This window comes from Muntiacus reevesi, chromosome 4 (assembly GCF_963930625.1).
Source record: "Muntiacus reevesi chromosome 4, mMunRee1.1, whole genome shotgun sequence".
Lineage (NCBI taxonomy): Eukaryota > Metazoa > Chordata > Mammalia > Artiodactyla > Cervidae > Muntiacus > Muntiacus reevesi.
In genome coordinates, this window is record NC_089252.1 from 33165509 (window position 1) to 33183688 (window position 18180).

Consider the following 18180-nt stretch of genomic DNA (forward strand, 5'->3'; position numbering starts at 1 on the left):
TTGGTAAAGGAAATTTATCTTCCAGGGTTCATGGAAAGAACAAGATTAGGAGATACCTCTGCTAATTTAAGGAAACTTAAAACCCATCTTCTGTTGAAATCTTACCAGTTCTTGAAAGAGGGCGAACTGTAGGAATAGGTACAACTAAACCAGGTTGGGGGATGGGTGACCCAGGATACCATCCTCGGTGTCGCTTCTTTGGTGGCCCAGAAATGAACATGGTAGCTGAACACAAAGAGAAAGATGAGGCTTGTCCTTAGTGATGGAAGAAAGAAAAGAAGTCAAAGTAACACAGGACCTTCACTGATTATACTCAGAAAGTCGAAGTCACTTTTCTAGAGGTAAAGATAAAATTAGAAAAAGTCACACACTTACAACACCATCTAACAACTGCAGGCTGTTTTATGATGTATCGTTTTAGCCAAATTATTTCATCTGATTCTATCAACAACTCCATGAAGTCGTAGGATAACTACACTGTTATACCCATTTCAGTGAGTGAAAGGCTCACATTTACCCGGGGTCACATAGCAGAGATGAACTTTGAACCCTGTAATTTGGTCATCAAAGCCCATGACTTTTAAAGATACACCTTATATATTTGCTTCAATGTTATTTCCTAGGTAGAATTACCAAGACACGCAACTGTAATTGTTCATACTAATCATAAACTTTCAAAATATTGCATGAGAAGCTAAGGAAAACCTGGGAGCGCCCTGCCAGAGAGTTCATCATCATTCCAAACTCTTTGGAGCACTTCTTCCATAACTGGGTTGCATTATGTCAAAACTCTAAGATGGGTATTGTACCTTGGTCTCCAGAGGCAAAGCTAGGTCTTGGTGACAACGAGTAATTCCCTGGGCGGGCGGGCGTGGAGCTGGACGCACTGCTCTTTCCTCCATGGCTACTGTTTCCATTAGCAGCATCTGTGGTAGAAAAGAGGAGCCACTCAGAACAGAGTCTGGGCAGGACACTGCTTCTGTGACGCTGCAACCGTACAACAAGCCACACAGCCTAGGATTCAAAGATTTCCCACTGACAGGACAGCTCAGCTGCGCAGAGCCAACTACAACCATCAGAGTAATACCTTCAGTAACGGGAAATATCACCCCAAATAACTTTCCAGAACCCTAAACGATCTTTTTAGTTTATTTTTTTGGCTTTGGGGCATGCGGGATCTTAGTTCCCCAACCAGGGATGGAACCCATGTCCCCTTGCAGTAGAAGCGCCGAGTCTTAACCACTGAACTGCCAGAGAAGTCCCCCCAAGAGATCTCTTAGAATCATTTTCAGTGACGTCTTTGGAGACGGTGGGTGGAAAGAAAACTTTTAAAAAGACTTTTATCATGGAAATTTTCAAACATATATAGAGAAAATAGTATATGAACTAGGTACCCACCACCCAGCTTCAACATTTATCAAGGTATGCCCAAGCCTGTTTTATTTATGCTCCCTCTCTCTCCCCCCTACCCCACATATGTACATATGGGCTCTGGATTATTCTGAAGCAAACTCATTTATCATATCAGTTCATCTATAAATACTTTTGTATGTGTTTCTAAAAGGACTCTTAAAAAAACACAACTCTGATATTGCTTTATACTTAAAATTCACAACAATCAATAATTTCTTAATATTAAATATCCCATCAGTATTCAAATTTCCCCCAGTGATCTCAGAAATGGCTTTTTACACTTCTTATTCAAACTGGGGTTCTAAAAATATCCACACATTGAGTTTAGTTGTTCTGTCCCTTAAACCTCTTTTAATCTATAAGAGTCTCCTTTTTCTTTTCTTTTTTTTGCTTTTCCTTCAAGACTTTTTCACATTAATTTTTATTAGAGTATAATTGCTCTAAAATGTTACATATGCTAGTTCCTACTGTTCAGGCGATAAACATGTATACATACATCCTCTCTGTTTTGGATTGCCTTCCCATTTGGGTCTACACAGAGCACTGAGAAGAGTTCCCTATGCTATACAGTGGGTTTTCATTAGTCATCTATTTTGTACATAGTATCAATAGTGCATATATGTCAGTCCCAACCTCGCAATTCCGCCCACTCCCTTTTTTTTCCTTTCTTGCAATTAGTTTGCTGAAAACATAGCAGAATTCCTCATTTTCTGTATTTTGCTGACTGGATATCCATGGTGTAATTTGATGTCTCCTCTAATTCCTAAATGAATCATCAGATATAGATGCTTGCTCAGATTCACTTGATTTTTCTTTTTTTTCTGCCAAGAATACCTCCTAAATCTTGTATACTTCGGTTAAGAGAGGCACATAACAGCCGGTTTGTTCACTTCTTGTGACTCTAAGATTCATCAATGGGTTTAAGAGTTGTTAGCCTAATCCTCAAGTTATAAGTTGTATATCAGCCTTTCATGTGATAGTTTTAGCAACCATGATGATTACCACCAAGATCCATAATTTCATTAATATTTCCTTTAGCTGTAAAAACTTGGATTCAATTTTGTTCCAGTCTATAATCTAACCAGAAGACAGATTCTGTAAGAATTGTTGGACCAAAGTAAGAATAAAAGTGGTCTGGATAAATTATGATGCCTTATTGTTGGAAAGTTGCCAACAATAATGGGTTCTCTTTCTCCTCATTTTTCTTCTACCTCTCTGACCATTTCTTTTTGTTAAACACTGCCATTTTCTAGGCTTCTACCTTTAGTTCACAGCTTGCCTTACTCTACATTTCTCCTTGATTGATATCATTTACCGTGGCATGCTGGTGGGTCAGCTTTATACCATTAGTCCTGCTTTCTCTCTATGACAAATTAAATTACTGTTGAGTGGTTCCATTTGGATGCCTCATCGTTATTCCAAACTCAATATGTCCTAAATTGAACTCGTCATCTCCTGGGGAGCTGCTTACCCCTCTTGTATTCCCAATGTCAAGTAATATAACCAACCATTAGCTGAGAAAGATGGACGTCAACCGAGACCCCCTTCTTCCACTTCACGCTCCCATTAATCAGTTGAATCTGCTCATTTCACATCCTGAGTTGTTCTCCAATCTATCTCCTCCTCCGCTACCTATTTTCATCCTGGTCAAAGACCTCAGCATTTCTCACCCAGACTACTGAAAGACCTGCAACTTGTATTTTCATCTCTTTTTGTGGCCCAAATGATCTAGCTAAGTTGAAAGAAGACTATGTCACTCCCCTGTGCCATAAGTTACAGAGCAAAATCCATGCTTCTGAGTCTGAGCTCCTATGACCTTTCCCTTGTCTGAAAGTGAAGTTGCTCAGTCACGTCCAACTCTTTGTGACCCCGTGGACTGTAGCCTGCCAGGCTCCTCCATCCATGGGATTTTCCATGCAAGAATACTGGAGTGAGTTGCCATTTCCTTCTTCAGGGGATCTTCCCAACCCAGGGATCGAACCTGGGTCTCCCACATTGCAGGCAGACTCTACCGTCTGAGCCACAAGGGAAACGTCCCTTGTCTGCATCGTGCTTACTTTCTGCTACTCCCTGAGTTTTATATTGTATGTTTTTAACAAGTCCCACCTGCCAGAAGTTCCTGCACTGTCATGTCATACTGCTTCTCTCCTTTTCCTTTCAAGCTTTGCTCCTGCTTTCCCCTGAATATGATCTGTCTTTCCCCTACTCCTCGATGCAGTGAACATCTCCTCATAGCTCAAGACTGCACTCCTCTAAGAACTCATTCTTAATTTCTCCCTAAAAGGCTGGGCTAAACACCCGTCCTCTAGGAGGTGCTCCCCTTAGAATATTATGTATTTACTGTAACCCTATGGACTGTAGCCCGCCAGGCTCCTCTGGCCATGGGATTCTCCAAGCAAGAATACTGGAGTAGGTTGCCAGGCTCTTCTTCAGGGGATCTTCCCAACCAGGGATCGAATCCATGTCTCATTATGTCTCCTGCATTACAGGTGGGTTCTTTACCACAAGCACCACCCGGGAAGCCCTGTATTTACTGCAGTATACTGAAAACATCTCACAGGTCAATCTCCTCTGCAAGGTTACAAGCACATTAGAGGCCAGGGATTGAGCATTATTTATCTTAGTATTCCCAGTTCCTCATCATAGCAGTACCCAAGAAATGTATATTGAACGGAATCAATCTGTTTTGTCTCCCCTGTGTGCCAAATGTCCACTGACTCTTTCGGATCTAACAGAGAAAATGCAAAGCTTTGCATAATGCATTATTGTAGATAGCCCCATTTTTGCCTGCAGCTGGCAAAGAAGGAGCTTCTCTTTTCTTCTACCAAACTGCTAATTAAACTTCTCACATGTCTTTTGTAGACTATGCATTCACCAAAGAAATATAAGTGAGGAAAACATCACCTGCAGCAAAAGTCTTCCCTACAACCTGCAAAGACAAAGCCAGTGGCTTCACAACATTCCGGGTCAGGTCCTGAGCTCCACTTAAATTGATTGCAGAATTAGCTGGACTGAGAACCGGTGAATCTTTAAAATGAAAGAGGTTGTTCAAATTAGAAACTAGTTATATACGCAGGAAGGAAGTTAATTCAACACGAGTGAGTTGAGAGAGAGTAGACTAGAATTACAGTTTCCCCCTTGATCTATTTTAAGAAAGCTCATTTCACTGTACATCAGTTTTATTTTCTTTTTATGTATTTAACAAACAGTCACTAACAGGTACAGTGTGCTGGGTGATAGTCTAAGCACTTTAAATATATCAATTCACCTAATACCTATATGAACTCAATGCGGCTGTTACTATTACTTTAGATAGTGGTAGCCATTTAATTTGGCCAACATCACATGACGTGGCATTGAAGATATGATCACGTGCCATACTAAAACTGTCTCTACAGTTTTTCTCAAAGTCATACTTTTATGAGATATATTTATCTCTATCCAGATAAGTTTTTCATTTAAAAAGTATTATGCAAGCTAAGTCATTGTAATGTTGGAAAAACAACTTGCCTTTGAAGAAAAGTTGTGTTAATATTTGGAAATAAACTAGAATTTCTATCTATGTAATATCAGGGACATCCAAAAATAATCCCTATTTGGATTCACAAAATAATTCAGCACAGAAAAATCAAATGCCATTTCAGAGGCAGGTTATGTGAGAGATAAAGACTCCAGCCAACTAGAGTTTTCTGAAATGAATATAACAGACCCCAAGTCCCTATCTCTATGGGCTTCCCCAGTAGCTCAACGTATAAAGGGAAAAAAAAGTGAAAGTGTTATTCGCTCAGTCATGTATTCACTCAGTCATGTCCAACTCTTTGTGACCCTATGCACTGAAGCCTTTCCAAGCTCCTCTGTCCATGGAAGTGGGTTGCCATTCCCTTCTGGAGTGGGTTGCCATTCCCTTCTCCAAGAGATCTTCCTGACCCAGAGATCAAACCCAAGTCTTTTGCTTGGCAGGCAGATTCTTTACCATCTGAGTCATGAGGGACCTGCAGTGCAGTAGACACAAGAGACACAGGTTTGATCCCTGGGTCGGGAAGATCTCCTGAAGGAGGAAATGTCAACTCACTCTGGTATTCTTGCCTGGAAAATCCCATGGACAGAGGAGCCTGGTGGACTATAGCCTATAGGGTTTCAAAGAACTGGACACAATTGAGCAACTAAGTGGGAGTGTGAAGTCCCTGACTACACCAACAGAACCGTGTAATCAGGTAACACAGGAATGTGTCAAAGGAACTACTAAAACTCTGAGAGTTTAAAAAACAACGTGTTCTGAAGAGCAGGATTCTGATGATGCTATATTAGAAATTTTCTAAAAAATTAATGCTCATACCACAATGTGATTCCCGATACATCTAACCAGTGCTGCTCATAAGAACTCAAAAGACCAAAATGGTCCCCTACTGGTTCAGGAGAGTTCATATTCCTCTCTGCAGGTCTAACTTACTCTGGAGAGTGATTTTAATGTCTACAGGAAGAATAGAAGCCAGCAGCTGCACACACAACATTATAGAGTCTCAGGAAACTAAAGACAGCCCAAGTTTTTCAGGTATTAACAGAGAACCATTCAGGACAGGAGTCCCAGGTAACTATCCATGTCACTACACAGGTTGGTCATCATGTTCCAGGCCACAGATATACTGTTTGGTGCAAGACGGGTTGCTTACTATAGCAGTGTATACTTATTTCTAACAGTCCAGGTAAGCATACAGGTGAAATCTGGTTAATAAATTTTAAGTGGTGGTAATTTTTTCAAGTCAGTGAATTCAGATAAGCACAGACCAACAGGTACAAAATGAATGTACAGAAATATGCACAAAAATAAAGAAACTGACTAATAAAAGCTCTTCCTTACACCATATACAGAAATTAACCAGAAATGGATTATAGATCTAAATGTAAGATAAGAGCTAAAACTATAACACTCTTAGAAGAAAACACAGGAGTAAATATTCATGGTCTTGGCTTAGGGAGTCATTTTTAGATGTGACACCAAAAGTACAAGCAACAAAAGAAAAAATAGATGAATTGGACTTCACCAAGATACAATAATGTCGCACTTCAAGAGACACCATGGAGAGACCATTGAGAGACATCACTAGAGAACGAAGAGACAACTCAGGGGAAATATTTGCAACTCATATATATGGTAAAGGACTTGTATCTAGAATGTATAAAGAACTCTTAAAATTCAGTAATAGAGAGACAAATAATTAAAAAATGGGCAAGTTGTTTGGAATAGACATTTCTCCAAAAGAAGATACACAGGTAGCCAATTAGCACATTGAAAAAAACTCAATATGATTAGTCCTTGGAGAAACACAAGTCAAAACCATACTACAAACATACATTTGGATGGCTAAAACAAAGTAAAACACAACACAGCAAAACTATATTAAGTATTGACAAGGATATGGAGAAACTGGAACCTTCACACATTGCTGGTAGGAATGCAATATGGTGCAGCCACTTTGGAAAACAGTTCCTCAGGGACTTCCCTGGAGGTCCAGTGGCTAAGCCTCCATGCTCCCAAGGGCAGGGGATGTGTGTTCGATCCGTGGTTAGGGAGTTAGATCCCATGTGCTGCAACTAAGAATTCACACACTGCAACTAAAGATCCTGTATGCCACAACTAAGACACAATGCAGACAAATAAATAAAAATACATAAATTAAAAAAAAGAAAATAGTTGCTCAAATGGGTATACACAGAGCTATGACCCAGCAACTCCACTCCTAGGTATAAAATGAGAGCGAAGTAAAAACATATGCCCGTGCAAAACTCTGTACACAAATGTTCATAGTAGCATTATTTACAACAGCCCCAAGGTAGAAACAACCTAAACATCCATCAACTCATAAATGGATAAACAAAATGTGGTATATCCAAAAAATGGGATGTTATTCAGCAGCAAAAAGGAATGAAATACTGATATACGCTACAATGTGGATGCATCTTGAAAACATGATGTCAAGTGAAAGAGGCCAGTCACAAAAGGCCACGTGTTGTAGGCATAGAGTCAGAAAGTACAGCTAGGCATTAGACAAGGTCAGAGTGAACATGAATCCTTTTATGTTATTCCCTACTCTCTACCATTTTGCCCATGCTTGTATTCTTGAACTTATCAGGTATTGGCATATTCAGTGTTTAACAGTGGTTTTGATCAACTGGGAGCAGCCCCAATGTCCAAAATGCAACAGCCTTTGTGATCTTGCTCAGAGGTGAAGCTGAGCTGTAGGCTGCTGTGCAGAAACTGGTGCTTAGACATTGAGTAAACAGCTGATCACCTGGCCCGATTGTCACCAAGACCGATTATCTTTACCAGTGAACTTGTGAACATGGGAGCATTTGAAAACTTGGAAAATTCCTTGAACAAGTCACAGCTCTGCTCTCTATGTTGTAGGATTTTGTAATTTCCTGTTTCTCCCTTCAGGTCATGAGCTCCTTGACGGCATTCCCAGCTTCTGGCACAAGGTCTACCACATCATGGCTAAAGAAATAGAGTGGGAAAAAAAGCCACAACAACTTCCTTATCCTCTTCATGCAATAGTTCAATCTGTTAGCCCAAGATCACTGGGGGGAAAATTTTTTTTTTAAAAGGGAGTCATTTAAGTAGCAAGTAGAAAGACTGGATTCTGATTTTGTCAACTACTCTTTTTTTTTTTTTTTTCCAAATATTAACCTTTTCTGAGATTCTGTTTTGTGATTGGCAAAATGATCCTAAAACCTGCCTAACTGTAGCAATTAACATGTTTAGCAAGTGCCTAGAACACAGCAGACATTCAACAAATACTTGTCTTGCTCAATCGTATTAAGGGGCTTCCAGATGCTTGAGACTTTAAATCTTTACAAGCCCTCTTTTCACCCTTGGTACCTGTATTAAACAGACCGTACAGACTTCCCTGGTGGTCCAGTGGCTAAGACTCTGAAGTCCCAATGCAGGGGGCCCAGGTTTGATCCTTGATCAGGGAACTAGATCCCAAATGTCACTGCAACTAAGACTTGGTGCAGCCAAGTTTAAATAATGCTTAAATAAATATTTAAACATAGACTACATAATATGCTTCTTTCCTGAGTACAGTACTCTGAACCTATTTTCACATTCACACTAGCAATTAGAGTAATAATCTTCTAATAAGACACAATATTTCCACTAATGCACGCTGAGGCTGCATCACTTATTTACGTCAGTCATATTTTACTTCTGACTTAACGGGATGAGCATTTAATTAAAACACAATCCTTTGCTCATGTCAGCAGCACATATACTAAAGCTGGAATGATACAGAGTAGATTAGAATGGCCCCTCTCAAGGATGACACACACATTTGCGAAGCATTCCATTTTGGGGCTTTTTAATATCGTCAGTATCTACTTAGCTTCTTGAACATATGAGATATGTTTAATAACTGTTTTGATGTCCTTTTCTGCTAATTCTGACACCTCTGTCAGTTCTGGGTTGGTTTTGATTGATTAATGAATCTCCTCAATATTAATCATGTTTCTCTGCTTCTTTCAATGGGCTTCCCAGGCAGCTCAGAGGTAAAGAATTTCACCTGCCAATGCAGGAGGTTCTGGTTTCATCCCTAGGTTGGGAAGATTCTCCGGAGGAGAAAATGGCAGCCCACTGCAGTATTCTTGCCTGAAGAATCCCATGGACAGAGGAGCCTGGCAGGTTACAGTCCATAGGGTCACAAAGGGTTGGACACGTCTGCGTCTGCACACACTCATGGGGATTTTATAAGTTCAACGTGTACAGCAAATATTTGACTTACATACATCATGAAATGATTATCACAAGAAGTTTAATGAACAGTCATCATCTCATATAGATACAAAACAAAAGAAAAAGAAAAAATTTTTCCTTGTGATGAGAACTCTTAGGATTTACTGTCTTGACAACTTTCATATACATTATACAGCACTGTTAATTATGTTTATCATATTGTACATTATATCCCTAGTACTTATTTATCTTATAATTGGAAGTTTGTCTATAAATATTCTTGAGCTTTATTCTGAAATACAGTTAAATTGCATGTGTGCATGCTAAGTCACTTCAGTCATGTCCAACTCTGCAACACTATGGACTGTAGCCCACCAGACTCCTTTTGTCCACGGGATTCTCCAGGCAAGAATACTAGAGTGATTGGGTTAGATACATATTCCTACTTTGTTCCTTTGTTCCCCATCTATAAAAACAGGCAAATGACCTACACTTGTCATCAGCTCTCCATGACTATCAGGAAGGCAGCCCACTGTTCTTGGCGTGACCCCCACTCTAATAAATTCTACTTTTCTTATTTTTTTTAATTAAAAAAACTAAAGAATACCAGAGTGGGTTGCCATGCCCTCCTCCAGAGAGTTAAATTGCTTGGAAACAATTTGATCCTTTTGGATTTTGTTTTTCGATATTTTCAGGCTGTTCTGAAGTAGTGCTCAGTCTAGGGTTAAGTATTCCTCATGACCGAGACAAGACTTTCCCAAGTACTCCATCCAGTGCCTGATAAATTCTGAGGTATTCCCACCTAGCTGGTGGGAACAGCCCTCGTCCCTGGCCCTGTGTGAATGTTCCCTCCCACTCTTCTGGATGGAACTTTTTACCTGCCGTGGTGGTGTTGTTCAGTCACGTCTGAACTTACACAATATCCATGAGTATGTGCAGTCATGTACACTCACTACATGCTAACCACTCAACTGAGGATTTTCTAAAGTAATCCTAACAACACTGTGGAGTGGCTGTAGTTCACACTTTTGTTCTGCAGATGAAGAACTAGACTTAGAAAGATTAAGTGTTCTCAGGGTCTGCCACACAGCAACAGATACACATGGAACTTAAACCCTAATGGGCGAATTCCAAAGGGTACATTTGTAGCACCAAAATATTTAAATAAATAATGAGTGGGGATAAAAGAAGAATTTGCTTTAAAATTTTTAACCCACTTCTCAAAGAACTGGATAGATCTCCTACTGCCGTCGTTCAGTCACCCAGTCATGCCCGACTCTTAGCAACCTCACGGATTGCAGCACACCGGGCTTTCCTGTTCTTCACCACCTCCCATAGTTTGTTCAAACTCATGTCCATTGAGTCAGTGATGCTATGCAACCATCTCATCTTCTGTCATCCCCTTCTCCTCCTGCCTTCAATCTTTCCAAGCATCAGGGTCTTTTCCAATGAGTCAGCTCTTTGCATCAGGGAGCCAAAGTATTGGAGCTTCAGCTTGAGCGTCAGTCTGTCCAATGAATATTCAGGACTAATTTCCTTTAGGATGGACTGGTTCGATCTCCTTGCAGTCCAAGGGATTCTCAAGAGTCTTCTCCAGCGCCACTGTTCAAAAGCATCAATTCTTCGCTTTATGGTCCAACTCTTACATTCACACATGACTACTGGAGAAACCATAGCTTTGACTATACAGCCTTAAGTAGTTTCCAAATATGCATGCATCAACTGACCCTACACTGAACATTTCAGGGAAGTTTTTGCACAATGCTGGGGATCTCTCTGTGCGGCTCTCTACCTTCTGGTACTTGGCCCAATGAACTTTACCTGCTTTGGTCTTCTTTTACTCTCAGATCCTTCCACTCAATTTAGGGGACCTACTGGGCTCCACCACAGTTCCCCCCTCTGGATCATGGACTGGAAACTGGCAGGTAAGCTGGGGCAATGCTAAGACTCACATTATTTGCTTCCTATTGCTCAGGAATCAATGTCATTTGTTGCCTGAAGGACAGTGTCCTAACAACTATTTTTCATGTAGTTTTGTCTCTTTTTTCCTGGTTGTTTCAGGTGGTATGATAAACTTAGCTCCTTTTTATGCATTTTGGCCAGAAGTGGATATAGAATTGATCTTTATGGATTTTTTGGGGGGAGGGGGGAATGCTTTTTTTAATTGGAGTATAATCGCTTTACAACGTGTAGATTCTGCAGTATGACAAAGTGAATTAGCTATAATATACACATATCCCCTCCTTCTTGAGCCTCCCTCCCTCCTCCCACCCCATCCCTCCAGATCATCACAGAGCACCAAGCTGTGGCCCTGTGCTATATGGCAGGTTTCCACTAGCTATCTATTTTACATGCGGTAGAGTATATATGTCAATGCTACTCTCTCAATTCATCCCAGCCTCTCCTTCCCTGTCTGTGTCCACAAGTCTGTTCTCTACATCTGCATCTCTATTCCTGACCTGAAAATAGGCTCATCAATACCATTTTCCTAGATACCATATATATGCATCAGTATATGATACTTGTTTTTCTCTTTCTGACTTACTTCACTGTGCATGGTAGACCCTAGGTTCATCCACATCACTACAAATTACCCAATTTTGTTTCTTTTCTTCATGGATTTTTCAACCTTCCTCCTCCCCTTTTATCTTCCCATTCCTCTTGCCTTTTACTCTGTTCTTAAAATCTGAGGTAATTTATGAACATTATACAGAATTCGAGGTAATATCATCTCTGTATAACTCAGCAATTGCCTAATAAAATTGTCAATAGTGAGCAGAGAAAGTTCAAATTTTGGTTTTGTTACCTTCTACCTAACTGTAACTTAGATGCCTCTGTGTTAGGTACTGGTCCTTATTCCTACACAGAATGCTGAAGAAAGATCAGTGAAAACCAGATCTTTCTACTGACCTGTATATTCGACTTCATCCTGAGAATTTTTAGTGCTTAATTATGAAAAATATAACATAAAGGAAAACTCAGAAATAGAAACAAACATGTTAAAATACCACTTCTTGAAATACCATACGACATCCCTTATATGTGGAATCTAAAAGGAAATGATACAAATGAACTTACAAAACAGAAAGAGACTCACAAACTTAGAAAATGAACTTATGGTTACCAGCGAGAAGGGACAGTTAGGGAGTTTGGGAAGGTCATAGACACACTGCTATATTTAAAATGGATAACCGACAAGGACCTATTGTATAGCACATGGAACTCTATTCAATGTTATGTGTCAGCCTGGATGGGAGCAGGGTTTGGGGGAGTATGGATACATGTATATGTGTGGCTGAGTCCTTTCACTGTGCATCTGAAACTATCATAACATTTTTTGTCAATTAATTGGCTATACCCCAGTATTTTTTCCATGATACAACAAAAATTCCTATAGAGTTTAATACTATTTTTAATAATTTTATTTATTTATTTATTTTTGGCTGTGCTGGGTCTTCGTGACTGCAGGGGCTACTCTCTAGTTGTGGTGAGCGGGCTTCTCATTGCCGTGGCTTCTCTTGTTGCAGAGCGTGGGCTCCAGGGCGCACAGGCTTCAGTAGTTGCTGCACGTGGGCTCAGAAGGTAGGGCTCCAGGCTCAAGAGCACAATCTCAACAGTTGTAGTGCCTGGGATTAGTTGCTCCGTGGCATGTGGGATCTTCCTGGACCAGAGATCAAAATCATGTCTCATACATTGCCAGGCGGATTTTTTAACACAGCCACCATGGAAGCCCTATTATTATTTTTTTTAACTTAATAGGGTTATTTCCAATGTGGTTGGACAGCGTCCTAATTTTTTTTTTTTGACATCTTTGTCCTGTGAATATGCTACGATTTCTTAGTTTCTATATTAAAAGGGTGCTTCTTTTCTGTTCATCTAAAGAATAACTGCAGTGAATATCTTGAGTGTCCTTTTAGGTTATTTTCTTGGCTAAGGCCTCTGAAGTGAGATTACTAAAGTAGAGGATATAAATATTTTTAATGGTCTTGTTATATATTGCCAAATTGCTTTCTTAAAAGGTCATATTGAGGCTTCCCTGGTGGCTCAGTCGTAAAGAATCCGCCCGCCAATGGAGGAGACACAGGTTTGATCCCTGGGTCGGGAAGACCCCATTTGCCTCAGAGCTAAGCCCATGCGACACAACTATGGAGCCTGTGCTCCAGAGCCTGGGAGCTGCAGCTGCTGAAAGCCGGTGAGCCCCAGAGCCGGTGCTACGAAACAAGAGAAGCGCGACAGTCATCCCCATTCTCTGAACCAAGAGAAAAGCCCTCTCAGCAACGAAGATGGAGCATAGTCCCCAAAAAACTATGCATAAAAAAAGAAGTCATATCTCTGTCTACCTCCATCAGCCTGTCTGAGACTGTCAGTCTTATTATATGCTTGCCAGCACTGTACATTATCACTTAAGATGGGATACTGTGGCTAATATAACTGATGAATGACTTTTCATTGTCATGACTCGCAGTTTCTTTATTTCTACAAACTGCACCACTCCTCCTTATACTTGCTAAAGAGTTGCCTTTTCTCTTTTGTGAGCAGGAGTCTCAAAAGCACTATGGCCCTGTCTCAGAGGAGTTTGATTGTTGATTTTCTTCCCTCTCCCTCCCATTCACTATTTGGATGTTTATGAGAAGCATTCCCTCTTCAGATATTTATTGAGCCACTTCAGCAGGCCAGACATGATGCCAGGCTCTGGGGATAGACTAGGAAAAGAAGGCAAAGATACAGTCCCTGCCCATGGAATCTACAATGTAAAGGAAACGCCTACGTGTTCCCGGGATCTCTCTGGGAGTGGGCAGATCCACCAACCCAAGGGTGCCACCACATGTGGAAAAAGGACACTGTGTTCTGGTAAAGGGATAATTTGAATATTCATGAGGAACCAAGCTTAGAAAAACCTGCTAGAGGATCTTTGCTTAGTCTGACCTTAAGGAAGTTTAGTGGCTAACGGACAAATCATAAGAGGAAAGGTACGCTTAAATAATATAGCACTTTTGGTATCTACATTTAAGATATCTACAATATCTCCTTAAAGCTTGACAGTTCTGCCTGTTGCATTTAGATTCTTCAGAGACCTGGAATTGATTTTTGTGGATAGAGGACAATAGGGGTCCAGTATCATTTTTTTTCCACATGGGATATCCAACTTCTGAGCATCATTTGTTGAAGGGAAAGGTTCTGCTGATCTGCAAGTCACTCTGTTAAGTAGGAAACATCCACATGTCCTAGGAATCTGTTTGGGGACTTTCTAATCTGTTTTGCTGCTCTCTGTCTATCCCTGCACCAACTCCATGCTGTCTTTATTAGGAAAGCTTCATGAGGCTGGTATATGATAGGGCCAGTCCTTTCATTTGTTATTGTTCTGCCTTCTTTAATACAGAAACATAATCACTTTTCAGCCTTTTGGCTAAGATTAAGTGTAGTATCTGTCCTTATCAGTTTAATACACAAGCATAAGGCAGTAAGGGGTTTACATTACGTTGAGCCATCAGTTGCTCATCTAGAGGAAAACTCCGTTTCATGGACTGTACATCCATCTCCAATAACAGGGCTAACCTCTCCACTAGGCAGAGAAGGCACAGTGCCTCAGGTACATTAACACTTTTAGGCGTTCATGGAAATGTTTTAATTTCTTTTAAAATTAGAAGAAAAAGATGAACTTTTGGTCAAAGAAAGTGTCTTAACATTTAATGTTAATATATTCATCTTTGGGGCTTCCCAGGTGGCGCTAGTGGTAAAGAACCCACCTGCCAAAGCAGGAGACATAAGAGATGCAATTCAATCCCTTGGTCGGGAAGATTCCCCTGGAGGACGACAAGGCAACCCACTCCAGACTTCCCGCCTGAAGAATTCCATGGACAGAGGAGCCTGGCAGGCTACAGTCCACAGGGTCACAAAGAGTCGGATATAACTGAAGTGACTTGACACACATATGGCAGGCATGCATATTCATCTTTATATTAATACCAATGCAGCCATAAAACAGAACTTCAAATACTTTAGGCAAATGTATCCAGGGCCTAAGACAGTCACAGAGTCATATCAGGTCCTACCTAATAGCATTTTCTTAAAAATGACATTATCAGTCCCAGGGGCAGAGCTTAGGTGGCCCATCTCTATCCCACCTTACAAGCAAATTTTTCCTTCTAATGGTAGATAAGCATACCATTTTCAGTTGGAAAAAGAGTACACATGAGCAAATTAACAATCCCACAAATGCTAATTTAAAATTTAAATAAAAATGGAATTCAAAAATATTTATTTATGGGCATTTGCCAGGTACTAGGGTGTAGAGGGATAAATAAAATGAGCCTACAGTTTCTAGCATATAAAAAATATAGACGAGGACTTCTCTGGTGGTCCAGGGGTAAAGATCCACCTTCCAATGCAGAGGACGTGGGTTCTTTCTCTGGTCCAGGAAGACTCCACATGCCACAGAACAACTAAGCCCACAGGCCTAGAGCCCGTGCTCCACAACAAGAGAAGCCATCGCAATGAGAAGCCCACACACCACAACTAGAGAAAGCCCTCTTACAGTAACGAAGACTCAGCATAAGCCAAAAATAAATAAATAAAAATTATTTTTAAAAGAATATAGATGGTTAATAAATCACAATTGGGAGGATGGCACACAGTTCAGTTCAGTTCAGTTGTTCAGTCGTGTCCAACTCCGCGACCCCATGGACTGCAGCACACCAGGCTTCCCTGTCCATCACCAACTCCCGGAGCCTACTCAAACTCATGTCCATCACATCAGTGATGCCACCCAACCATCTCATCCTCTGTCATCCCCTTCTCCTCCCACCTTCAGTCTTTCCCAGTATCAGGGTCTTTTCCAATGAATCGATTCTTTGCAACAGGTGGCCAAAATAATGGAGTTTCAGCTTCAGAATCAGTTCTTCCAGCAAATATTCAGGACTGATCTCCTTTAGGATGGACTGGTTGGAACTCCTTGCAGTCCAAGGTACTCTTGAGAGTCTTCTCCAACACCACAGTTCAAAAGCATCAATTCTTCGGCACTCAGCTTTCTTTATAGTCCAACTCTCACATCCATACATGATTGCTAGAAAAACCATAGCTTTGACAAGACAGACCTTTGTTGGTAATGTCTCTGCTTTTTAATATGCTGCCTAGGTTGCTCATAGTTTTTCTTTCAAGGAACAAGCATCTTTTAACTTCATGGCTGCAGTCACCATCTGCAGTGGTTTTGGAGCCCCCCAAAATAAAGTCTGTCACTGTTTCCATTGTTTCCCTATCTATTTGCCATGAAGTGATGGGACTGGATGTCATGATCTTCTTTTTCTGAATGTTGAGTTTTAAGCCAACTTTTTCACTCTCCTCTTTCACTTTCATTAAGAGACTCTTTAGTTCACTTTCTGCCATAAGGTTGGTGTCATCTGCATATCTGAGGTTATTAATATTTCTCCCGGAAATCTTGATTCTAGCTTGTGCTTCATCCAGCCCAGCATTTCACATGATGTACTCTGCATATAAGTTAAATAAGCAGGGTGACAATATACAGCCTTGACGTACTCCTTTCCCGATTTGGAACCAGTCTGTAGTTTCATGTCCAGTTCTAACTGTTGCTTCTTCAGATTTCTCAGGAGGCAGGTCAGGTGGTTTGGTATTCCCATCTCTTGAAGAATTATCCACAGGTTGTTGTGATCCACACAGTCAAAGGCTTTGGCGTAGTCAATAAAGCAAAAGTAGATGTTTTTCTGGAATTCTCTTGCTTTTTCAAGGATCCAGCAGGTGTTGGCAATTTGATCTCTGGTTCCTCTGCCTTTTCTAAATCCAGCTTGAACATCTGGAAGTTCACGGTTCATGTAATGTGGAAGCCTGGCTTGGAGAATTTGGGCATTACTTTGCTAGCATGTGAGATGAATGCAATTGTGCAGTAGTTTGAACATTCTTTGGCATTGCCTTTCTTTGATATTGGAATGAAAACTGCCCTTTTCCAGTTCTGTGGCCACTGCTGTGTTTTCCAGATTTGCTGACATTGAGTGCAGCACTTTCACAGCATCATCTTTCAGGATTTGAAATAGCTCAACTGGAATTCCATCGCCTCCACTAGCTTTGTTCGTAGTGATGCTTCTTAAGGCCTACTTGACTTCGCATACTAGGATGTCTGGCTCTAGGTGAGTGATCACACCATCGTGGTTATTGTGGTTTTGACACACAAGTAGAAGTATAATAGCAAGGCTGAGTTAGTCCTTAGTTGCAAAATAAGTATTATTTTTAGTTTTACAAATGAGAAAATCCAGACACAACAACTGAGTGGCATCTCCCAAGCCTCAGCCAATAAACATCAGGGACAGTATTTGAACATCAGGACTCGGACTCCAAGCCCTGTGCAGTTTACTGTTTGGTCAGAAACAGTGCTCATTCTGTAGAAGACACTCAGTAAATTAGACTGGATTCAACCGAGGGAGAAATGTTGCCACTCCAAATGACTTCACCTTTGTCTTAGAGCAGCTTTTTAATCTCCCCTCCCTAGCTTTTCTGAGGTATATTTTAACTATCATAAAGCTTACTCAATTCAGGTGGACAGTTCAGTGATTTCTAGTAACTTGACCAAGAGGTGCCACCATCGCCATAAACCAGTTTTAGAACATTTCCATCCCCCACAGGAAACCTCATGCCCACTTTCAGTTAATTTTCATTCCCTCCTTGCCCCAGGCAACCACTAATTTATTTCTGATCTCTAGTAATTTGCCTCTTCTGAACATTTCATATAAACGAAACCATATAATACATGGTCTCTTTTGACTAGTTTCTTTCACTTAGCACAGTGTTTTTGAAGTTCATTCATGATATATGATAGCAGGTATCAGTAGCTTGCTCTTCATTATTGCTGAATGATATTTTATTTTATAGATGCACAATTTTGTCTATTCATTCATGAGTTGATTGACATTTAAGTTGTTTCCAGTTTTCGACTGGATGAATAATGCTGCCATATGAACATTTGTGTGCAAGTTTTTGCAAGAACACGTCTTTATTTCTCCTGGGTAGATGGGGGCAATATTAATATTAAT

General features: G+C 40.6%; 1 protein-coding gene, 1 non-coding gene and 1 pseudogene across 9 annotated transcripts in view; 2 read left to right on the plus strand and 1 right to left on the minus strand.

Annotated features, from left to right (window-relative positions):
* Positions 1–18180, minus strand: part of GREB1L (GREB1 like retinoic acid receptor coactivator) — a 246209-nt gene that overhangs the window by 66921 nt on the left and 161108 nt on the right. For 6 of the 8 annotated variants that reach the window (XR_010662886.1, XR_010662887.1, XM_065932483.1 and 3 more), the window contains exons 8-10: positions 4318–4440; positions 810–926; positions 106–225 (exon numbers count right to left, since the gene is read on the minus strand). Coding sequence is in view for 6 of the 8 variants with exons in the window: in XM_065932483.1 (XP_065788555.1) it covers positions 106–225; positions 810–926; positions 4318–4440 (360 nt within the window). In the remaining 2 variants the exon portion in view is untranslated. The remainder of the gene's footprint in view (positions 1–105; positions 226–809; positions 927–4317; positions 4441–18180) is intronic. The other 2 variants (XM_065932485.1, XM_065932484.1) reach the window with 1 other exon arrangement.
* Positions 8661–8763, plus strand: LOC136168056 (U6 spliceosomal RNA). The gene has a single exon (XR_010663217.1). It is a non-coding gene; the product is annotated as a U6 spliceosomal RNA (small nuclear RNA).
* On the plus strand, positions 14530–14702 carry LOC136168152 (U2 spliceosomal RNA; annotated as a pseudogene).